Below are 10,863 nucleotides of genomic sequence, written 5' to 3' on the forward strand. Positions count from 1 at the left end.
ACACACGCCAAGGCACGTGTAGTCGCACTCATACACCGCGACAGATGAGATGAGACAATCCCTCCACTTGGTTACACACCAAACAATGAAACACCTGGGCGTTCTACGTGCACAGAAGGAATTTGTTGATGAATTAAGTTCCAAAAAGCCCGAGTGGCCTTTTAAGAAATGCATTCATAAAAAAAATCAATAAAAAAAATCAACTGACCACAGCAAGCATTCAGGCAGTTGAGTTTGATACATGTCCAAGTGGAGGGATGGTCATATTCATTGTAAAATACTGGACAGATCTTATTAGACGGTCAGTCGAACTAAGCTTTACATTTAAAACGACAATCCCAAAGAAACGATGGTTATACGAAAACACACGCACGGTGTACGAACCATATTCCACTGAAACAGTTGTCACACACGCAGGTGCAGAAAAAGTGAGAGAAGGGTTCAAGGGACTCTGGACTTTGTGTGCTAGATTTTGGAGGATTACTCTTACGTCAAAAAGTGGGTCTGTTGAACTGGACAAGTCTATATAAAAGTGACTGCACGAGTTTCCTTATCTTTCTAGTTTTCAGGTCTCAGCAAGCTGTAAGGTAAGAATGATCGACTCTCTTGCTCACTTCGTGTGTTTAACATGCGTATTTACTCTATATTTTTTGGAATGGTTATGTACTTTCATCTTTCTTATAACGATCGATTTATTTGAACTGTGTATTGTGTACGTGATTGTGTTTCCATTTATTTATAGTTTTTTTTAAATGTGTATTGTTGCTGTTATTAAGATTATTATATTTAAGATTGCTTGTAAGGCGCTTATGTGTATTGTTTCTGTTATTAAGATTATTATATTTAAGATTGATTGTAAGGCGCTTATGTGTATTATTGCTGTTATTAAGATTATTATATTTAAGATTGATTGTAAGGCGCTTATGTGTAAGCCTATTATTGCTGTCATTAAGATTACTATCTTTAAGTGTGATTGTAAGGCGCTTAGAACTATTTTAGGATTTGCGCCCTATAAATACCCTTATTATTTCTTGTGTTCATGTATACATGTGATGCTGTGTCAGAACGTGGTCAGAGGGAAACAACCTCAGTTTGATCAAAGTTTTAGTTGTCTGTCTCAATGTCTGACAATGAACAATTAGTTTGGCATGAAGAAAATAACTCAGAGATAATGAATACAGTTATTCTGTATGAAGCGATTTCTGTACGCAAATGAAAATGAAAATGAAATTTCATGAAGATTGGTCCAGTAGTTTTCTCTGAATCGCTCTACACACACACACACACACACACACACACACACACACACACACACACACACACACACACACACACACACACACACACGTGTCTGAGGGGGGATATCAATCAATCAATCAATCAATGAGGCTTATATCGCGCATATTCCGTGGGTACAGTTCTAGGCGCTCTGCAGTGATGCCGTGTGAGATGAAATTTTATACGGCCAGTAGATCTGGACATTTGCCGCAAAGAAATATGTGTTATATCTGGACTTGTTTATTTCTAAAGCTGCAGACACGGAGTGCGAGTGTAAACATGTGTTAGACTTTAAGAATACTTTTTGAGATTTAAAAAAAAAACCCCACTCATTATTGAAAGTTACACACCCAAAAATAGAGATTCTGAAACACGTGTTATATCTGGACATCTGCCACCTAAAAGTGAGTGATAGCCGGACATATGACCGGAAAGCTGTAAATACTATCAACTTTATCAAAATGGCGTTACATATGCGTGGTAGTACAAAAAAGCTACCAGTAATCCCAAATTATTTTTTTTGACAGGAACAAACCAAGGGGAACTTTAACGCCTCTCGGCGTATTTTTTTGAGACAAATGTCTCCGCAGCTGATAGTTGGTAGACTTTATTGGATGTCGTTATTCAAATGCAATCCGTCAGAGACAGAAAGCTTAGAAAGGAATTACGTTGTATTGTTTTCCTGCTTTGCCTGGCTCAGGTCGGGAAATTCAGGACCAAAATGACCCAAGGTGCAACTCATTCCTTTTGATGAGTTTCAAGTTTCTTATAAAAGTTTTCGCAGCTGTTGGTAGACTTTATTGGATGTCGTTATTCATATGTATCCGTCAGAGACAGAGAGCTTAGAAAGGAATTACGTAATTGGTAGACTTTATTGGATGTCGTTATTCAAATTACAAACCGCCACAGACAGAAAGCTTAGAATGTTTTTGTTTTTGTGTTTTTTTTGCGCATGAAAAGACTTCAGGCCAGATTTCCTTTACAAAACCGGGGAGGTAGGGTAGGGGAAGGTTTTTTTTTTTTTTGAGCATGAAAAGACTAGGTGTCTAAAGCAGAGTTCCACTATACTTTTTGGTTTGAAACGTTCACAAATGCTTTGGGTATTACCAAATGTAGGCAACTAGATGCTACAATGAATATATATATCGCAATAATTGATCATTTATGTCAAAAAGTGGAGATTTGTGCGCATGTTCGGGGTTATGCTCGATACAGACTAACACAGAACACCCAAACCCTAATGGGGAGCTGGGCCAATGTAAAAGCAATGTTTTGGCGTCAAAACATTTTTCAGATTGCTTCTAGATTTCTCTCAAAATTAATTAACTAGTTTAATCGATGTGCCAGCTCTGAGCAATAGCAAAATGGGCGGAGCTTAGGTTTGTTCCTGCTCTGACGCAATTCGCAAAACGGACAATATAAGGCCCGTATAGATGAAATATGTACTCCTGATGATAGAATAGCATATATTTAACACTTCCTATCAGTGGATGCATCAAAGTGGTGAAATCTTCATGTTATGCGGCAAAAACGAAATGTTCCAGCTCTGAGGTGTTTGATCTCCCTTTCCCCGTCGCGATATAACCTTCTTGGTTGAAAACGACGTTAAACACCAAATAAAGAAAGAAAGAAAGAGCCGGGGGAGTAACGAGCTGATCCCGAATATATGATAAATGTTATGACATTATGTTTTAAAATAAAGTCTTGAGACAGGGGTTCCACTGTGGCACACACAGGCTAGGGTATGATTTAAAGGCAAAAGTGTTTAAAAAAAACCGTACAGGTTACTTACATTTTTTGGTGTAAGTTAGACACGAAACCAGCACAACATAGTAGCAGAATGATAATACATGTATTTTGAAGGAATATGGAGCCTTGGAGGACAAAATAAACAACAAAAACCACTACTACCACAACATTTACTTTTTTTTTAATATCAAAGTTCTAAGAGAAGATTTTTTTTTCTAAAAAATGAGTTTGATTTACAAAACCTGACTGATACAAAAGCATAAAATCCAATATATGTCAGCAAACATAAAAACAACAAAAATATTAGTTTTAATTTAAAATCTAGCTGTTCTAAATTCAAAATATAGTTAAAAAGCAACTTGCTCATGTCATAGTAATAAAACAACCTCATATTATGTTAAACTGCGAAAAAAAAAGTGTGTGTGAACAGGGATTGTTACTCAGGTTGTATCCGGACAAACACAAAACACAAAAAGTAACACAATGTGTGTTATTTCCCGACATTTTGCAAAATTGTGAAAATGTAGGCAAATTCAATTATTTATATGTATTACACATTATTTCAAGCCTCCATAATTATTTTGGAGTGATTTTGAAGACGTGTTTTATTTGGACGTCGAATTAAAATTATGTGTCCAAGTAAAGCGCTAAATTTCGCGCGGGAGTCGAGCTATCCCACCATAAACACACACACACACACACACAGACACAGACACACACACACACACACACACACACACACACACACACACACACACACACACACACACACACATACATACACACATACACCACCACCCTCGTCTCGATTCCCCCCGTCTATGTTAAAACATTTAGTCAAAACTTGACTAAATGTAAAAATGACAACCTTGTCAGCTTGAAGTGGTATGTGGAAGCGGGACACTTTGGACGGCCCGGGTTATCTTTGAGTTACCTGTTTTTTTAAATTTGTTATGAACTAACCCCCAATTTCGTGTGTGTTCTTGTAAAGGGGGGTTTACTCTGGGAACCTATCCTAAAGTGAATACACAAGTTTTCATTTTTCTCGCGCGAATGGTTTGGAAATTGATGTAGTTCAATCGTGACACACTTTGTCCAATGTTTCTGTTAAAAAGAAAGATCGTCCGCTACTCCAAGGAGGGCTCTGGTTAACATTGTATTGCATCCTGAACTCAGGTCAAAATGAGTTCGGCTCTTTCTCTCCCTGACCGGACGCTACAGTCCTACTCGAATCTATCAAAACAAAAACAGAGAGTTATCTCCCATATGGTTTTTGCGAGCACTGATCTAAATTTGAGATCAGTGTTCGCGAGACGAAAATGATTGCAGATTGGTCGACTTCGACAGTGATCTCCGTTCTGTTCTTCACAGTTATGATAAAGACATCGTTCTGAGGTCAAAACAAGTCGAAATTTTGGGACTGCTTCCGGAAGGAGACCGTAATATATGGTTTCATCACTGTCAACTGGTTACAGAAAAAATCGTCTGTTCCAGTGAGTGCCGAAACCAAACGGTTGATTATCACGTGACACTTTTGCCATATTTAGAGTTGTTTGCACAGTAAATACAGCCGCGAAAAATAGCTCGCTTAAAACTGTCTTACATATCAATTCCTTTGTAATTTAAAAATTACAAAACACCATGAAAAATCATTATCGACGATCGCGAATCTGCTTATATCAATAATACATTACAAAAAGCTCTAAATATGTAAAACAAAATCGGTTTCCTTGCCAGACAAGGAAACTCAAGGCATCCTGTCAGGGAGAGAATGAGCCGAACTCATTTTGACCTGAGTTCAGGATGATTGTATTGGTGTAAATATGAGCAACTCACTGTCTTCTTTGAACGGTATTTAGGCCAAATAAAAACAAACGTTGGTTTAGGGTAACGTGACCAAAAAAGATAGGGTCGGTCGGTCGGCTTTTTTTCTTTTCTTTATTTTCTTAAATTTAGTCGATTTTAAAGGAGGTTACTTCCTTTAGTCTCGGTATGGTTCGCAAAATGAGCAAAAAGGTTTTGTTTTTTTTAGAAATGAAAAAAAAGTTTTAGGGTCGGCGGGAAAAAATAATTCGTAGGGTCGGTCGGGTTACCCTAAACCAACACATATTTTTATTTGGCCTTACCAAAGTATTAGCTTAAACCCTTGTTTTTATCCGGTTTCTTTATTTGTCAAAGCAAGTTGGCTGCATTTGTTTTGTCAAAATGTAATGATCGAAATTTTCTCAATGGATGCAAAGCCTTCGCGTTCTATACTTTTTCTTTATTTCTCAATAACGCTGCTTTCAGTTATCTTTTCAAAATCCGAAACACATGCAGAACACCCTACTCTTTCAAACTGCAACATTCAAGAACAACTATATTTTTTCTCAAGTGTCCCATTTTTCAGAGGCAGGTTCTGGCATAGTATCATATGTAGTTTTACAGTTTTGATCGTAAATGTTTTATTTGGATCAGATAAAAGGGTATGAAATGCTTGCATTACTTCAAAGAATCTTTTCAATGTTTAGGTTTATTCCACATATATACTCACTGAAAACAAACCGCACACACACATGCACGCATGCACGCATGTTCTAATGCACGACCGCACACACACACACACACACCACACACACACACACACACACACACACACTCACACATACACACACACACACACACACATATACACACACACACTCTCACACTCACATACGCGCGCATACACGCACACAAACACACACAGACATACACGCACAGGCACACACAAACACATGCACAAACACATGCACACTCACACACACACACACGCACATACCCACACATACACTCACACACACACACACACACACACACACACACACACACTCACACACACACACACTCACTCTCACACACACACTCACACACACACACACACACACACCACACACACACTCACACACACACACACACACACACACACACACACACACACACACTTCAGTCGCTTTGGCCAAAGGTCAGAAATGCCACCCTGTTTTTGAAGGCACCGTCGAAGGATTATGCAGGTAAACTGTTGGGCTCGGTCTCGTTGAATTTGTCACCTAGAAAGGTGTGCCGTAGATTTAAAAGGATTTGTCTCATGTGCATTTACAGAACTCCGAAATATTTTGAATTTGCTGACATGCGACATTACGTTATTTTTGAGGAAAAATGGTCACCTTTAGCATGCATGGCCAAAGACTATTGCAAAGAGAACAACAGCCGGTCGCTCCTCAGTCAGTTTATCCCAGCAAATATATTTGTTTTTGAGCTTGCAACAGAATTTTGTCCGGTGCTTAAACTGACATTTTAGATATTATATAGCACAGCAAACACATATCAATCAATAGTAGTGTAACCGTGTGCCGAAACACTACGATCACCTCGGGAAGCGAAGTGCAATCAAACAGGATTGAAAATGTTAGGGCTAATTTCTTAGCCCTATAAAAACTGTTATGCAAACCCGAAGGTTTCCATGAACATACAGACAATCGGAAACCACCAGACCCCATCACAAACAGAATTCTACAATCCACTGGTGTTGACTTTTAAAGGCCAACAACTCGGGTGCAGAGTCTGCTGTGAAAGGAGCGGTAGCCTCCCCTGTCACAGTAGCATAAAAGCAACAGAATCATGAGCTATAAAAAAATAAAAAAAATAAAAAAACGTACAAAGTAGGCTACTGATGTATCATGGCATGGACAAATAACTGCCCCTTGTATCTGGTACACATTTCCGAACATGTTTGGCAAAGAGTATATTTCACATTTGTACCTACTTAAGTGCTATTACCTGAACAAAGTATAGGTTCATATTGGTGTTTTATATCTATTTAATGATTGAACAGTATTTGCTTTGCTGCTGTGGTTCTCAACAATTTCAGTGTTTAATCCGTATTTTTACTACATTGCGAATAGAGAAAAAAAACAAAACGTTTTCCCTGTCATCTCCCCCCCCTCCCCCAACTACAGTAGTCTGATCAATGTCACAATAAATTGTATTGCGAGGTTTACCGTTTCTGAATAACTATAACTAGACGTAAAACCACAACCGGGGTTCGCCTGAGTTCAGTCAGAGTTTTCACTGCATTGCGAAGGGGACGTTAATTTATTGAATGATTGTTATGCACAGGTTTTTTTCTGTTAATTTATTCTGACCTTTGTTTTCATTTTTTCCCGGATCATTTAAAAAAAAAAGAGTTAGACGTAGAACCACATCCAGGGTTTGTTCGAGTCCAGTCAGAGTTTTGTTTTCACTGCAAAGGGAGAACAATATTTCTTCTATCCTCCCCATAACAGCGATTTATATCTGGCCATTAAAAATAAATATGTTGAGGCCGCACTGTGCCGACCAGTTTTTTTCTCAATCAAATTTATTGAATTTTAAGTCAAACAGCCTTTGTTTGACACAGTCTTGACTGCGGGATCGCATATTTCAGCTTGAAAAAACATGTACTGTAGAATCCTAGCATAAGCCCACCCCCCCCCCCCCCCCCTGTGCTCAGATTTAGGGCAAAATTGGGGGGTGGGCGTTTGCTAGGGAAAGACCCCTTTGCACAAAGTAAGTTTTGTGCTCAACCGTGTAATTGAGTGAATACAAACCCCGAGAGCATGTAAGTTAGGTCGTGTGAGTAGAAGTGAAGAAAAAAAGAAAACAAGTCGCGTAAGGCGAAAATACAATATTTAGTCAAGTAGCTGCCATTTTTCAGCAAGACCGTATGCTCGTAGCATCGTCAGTCCACCGCTCATGGCAAAGGCAGTGAAATTGACAAGAAGAGCGGGGTAGTAGTTGCGCTAAGAAGGATAGCACGCTTTTCTGTACCTCTCTTTGTTTTAACTTTCTGAGCGTGTTTTTAATCCAAACATATCATATCTATATGTTTTTGGAATCAGGAACCGACAAGGAATAAGATGAAAGTGTTTTTAAATTGATTTGGACAATTTAATTTTGATAATAATTTTTATATATTTAATTTTCAGAGCTTGTTTTTAATCCGAATATAACATATTTATATGTTTTTGGAATCAGCAAATGATGGAGAATAAGATAAACGTAAATTTGGATCGTTTTATAAATTTTTATTTTTTTTTTTACAATTTTCCGATTTTTAATGACCAAAGTCATTAATTAATTTTTAAGCCACCAAGCTGAAATGCAATACCGAACCCCGGGCTTCGTCGAAGATTACTTGACCAAAATTTCAACCAATTTGGTTGAAAAATGAGGGCGTGACAGTGCCGCCTCAACTTTCACGAAAAGCCGGATATGACGTCATCAATGACATTTATCAAAAAAATGAAAAAAACGTATGGGGATTTCATACCCAGGAACTCTCATGTCAAATTTCATAAAGATCGGTCCAGTAGTTTAGTCTGAATCGCTCTACACACACACACACACGCACACACACACACACATACACCACGACCCTCGTTTCGATTCCCCCTCGATGTTAAAATATTTAGTCAAAACTTGACTAAATATAAAAAAGGGACTTTGAGGCAAAGAAGGCCAACGAGGACAATCATGGGAGAGAGAGAGAGAGAGAGAGAGAGAGAGAGAGAGAGAGAGAGAGAGAGAGAGAGAGAGGTGAGAGAGAGAGAGAGAGACAGACAGACAGACAGACAGACAGACAGACAGAGAGAGTGAGAGGGGAGATAGAGGGGAGACAGACAGACAGACAGACAGACAGACAGACATAGAAAGACTGTCGCTTCGGCATTTTGCAAAAATGGCACAGAGATTCAAGAACAAACTTCAGGCCACCAGGAAGCCCGTCAAAGTACCGGTACGTCACTGACAGACAAAAGACGTCAGTGGAAAAGCATGACGTAATTTTAATTCACTTTGTCGGGGATGGGTGGGAGTGAGGAGAGGGGACAAAGACAAAAAGGAAAGAAACACGAAATGGTAAAGAAGGTGAAAAAGATGACTTTTAGAACAGTCTGCACAAGTCCTAGTGAAAGTGAGCCCATAGTCTCTTTGAAAAAAGCAGGGTGGGCGTTTGCTAGGTAGTTACCCCTGTGCACAACTTTTGGCCCAAAGTGGGGGGTGGGCGTTTGCTAAATGGTGGGCTTATGCTAGGGATTTTACGGTACTCATTTGTCAATTAACATTTTAGTTGAAGTTGAGGTAGCAATCATCATCATCATCATCATCATCATCATCATCATCATCATCATCATCATCATCATCATCATCATCATCATCATCATCATCATCATCATCATCATCATCATCGGACCCTTGACTGGGACAGTCGTCGGGGGGAGGGGGGGGGGGGGGGGGCGTGAGGGCAGCAGAGGCAGAAACCCTTCTCTAGGCTATTCTGTTTGGGAAGCTCATATGTGTTCATTCATTAATGATGTCGGACCAGCTCGTTGAACATTTGTCTTCTTCCCTCTCCGTGACAGTAATTTATCTGATCATTTTTGACTCACATGCGAAGCAAAAGTGAGTCTATGTACTCATCCGAGTCGTCCGTCCGTCCGTCCGTCCGGAAAACTTTAACGTTGGATATTTCTTGGACACTATTCAGTCTATCAGTACCAAATTTGGCAAGATGGTGTATGATGACAAGGCCCCAAAAAACATACATAGCATCTTGACCTTGCTTCAAGGTCAAGGTCGCAGGGGCCATAAATGTTGTCTAAAAAACAGCTATTTTTCCCATTTTTCCCATTTTCTCTGAAGTTTTTGAGATTGAATACCTCACCTATATATGATATATAGGGCAAAGTAAGCCCCATCTTTTGATACCAGTTTGGTTTACCTTGCTTCAAGGTCAAGGTCACAGGAGCTCTTCAAAGTTGGATTGTATACATATTTTGAAGTGACCTTGACCCTGAACTATGGAAGATAACTGTTTCAAACTTAAAAATTATGTGGGGCACATGTTATGCTTTCATCATGAGACACATTTGGTCACATATGATCAAGGTCAAGGTCACTTTGACCCTTATGAAATGTGACCAAAATAAGGTAGTGAACCACTAAAAGTGACCATATCTCATGGTAGAAAGAGCCAATAAGCACCATTGTACTTCCTATGTCTTGAATTAACAGCTTTGTGTTGCATGACCTTGGATGACCTTGACCTTGATGTATTTTGGTAGGAAAAATGTGTAAAGCAGTTCTTAGTGTATGATGTCATTGCTATGTAAAGGTCAATGTCAAGCATGTGAGTCGTATGGGCTTTGCCCTTCTTGTTAGAACAAATAGCTCTGCCGTTTGCTGCCGAGGTTTTAAAGCACAATTTCTGGACAATGTTCATACAGCAAGACACAAAAACATGACCAAAGTTCGCCTAAGTTTAGTCATTTTAACAACATTACGAAGGGAGAAAGGGTGTTTCTTCTTTTCTCTCTGTTGCTTTGATTCATGTGATCATCGTTCGCACATATTTTATTATCTGCTGATTTGTTCTAACATGTTTTCTTGACAATTTTTGCACAGGGTTCACCTGAGTTCCGTCGGAGGGTGTTTGGTTTTTTTGTCAGAAAAGGGAGGAAAGCATGTCTTCTTCATTAATAATTTATAGTTATAAAATTGGATATATTATTTTTCCTCTCATCTGTTTTAACAGGTTCACAGAGATTCAGAATGATAGGGCGTTTAATTGTTGCCGTCTGCTTGGTCGGCCTTGGCTCCGCTTTCTTATTCAAACGTAAGTTGCATACACTTATGATTTAAAGGCACAGTCCTTCCCGTGTGACTGTCTACACATCTCACATCTAGTCCGGCTTTTTATAGGATATTAACATCCCTCCTCTTGGAAACATACCAACATTCAACACCCTGACCGCTTCCTATGCAGAGAAGGCTTTGTTT

At 39.1% G+C, this 10,863-nt stretch overlaps 1 protein-coding gene across 1 annotated transcript in view; it reads left to right on the top strand.

The window, feature by feature from the left end:
* Positions 1-556: 556 nt before the first annotated feature.
* LOC138982149 (uncharacterized) overlaps positions 557-10,863 on the top strand; it is a 19,156-nt gene continuing 8,849 nt past the window's right edge. The window contains exons 1-2 of the mRNA XM_070355369.1: positions 557-587; positions 10,619-10,699. Of these exons, the coding sequence (XP_070211470.1) occupies positions 10,636-10,699 (64 nt within the window). The 5' untranslated portion in view covers positions 557-587; positions 10,619-10,635. The remainder of the gene's footprint in view (positions 588-10,618; positions 10,700-10,863) is intronic.

Source organism: Littorina saxatilis, linkage group LG12 (assembly GCF_037325665.1).
Source record: "Littorina saxatilis isolate snail1 linkage group LG12, US_GU_Lsax_2.0, whole genome shotgun sequence".
Classification (NCBI taxonomy): domain Eukaryota; kingdom Metazoa; phylum Mollusca; class Gastropoda; order Littorinimorpha; family Littorinidae; genus Littorina; species Littorina saxatilis.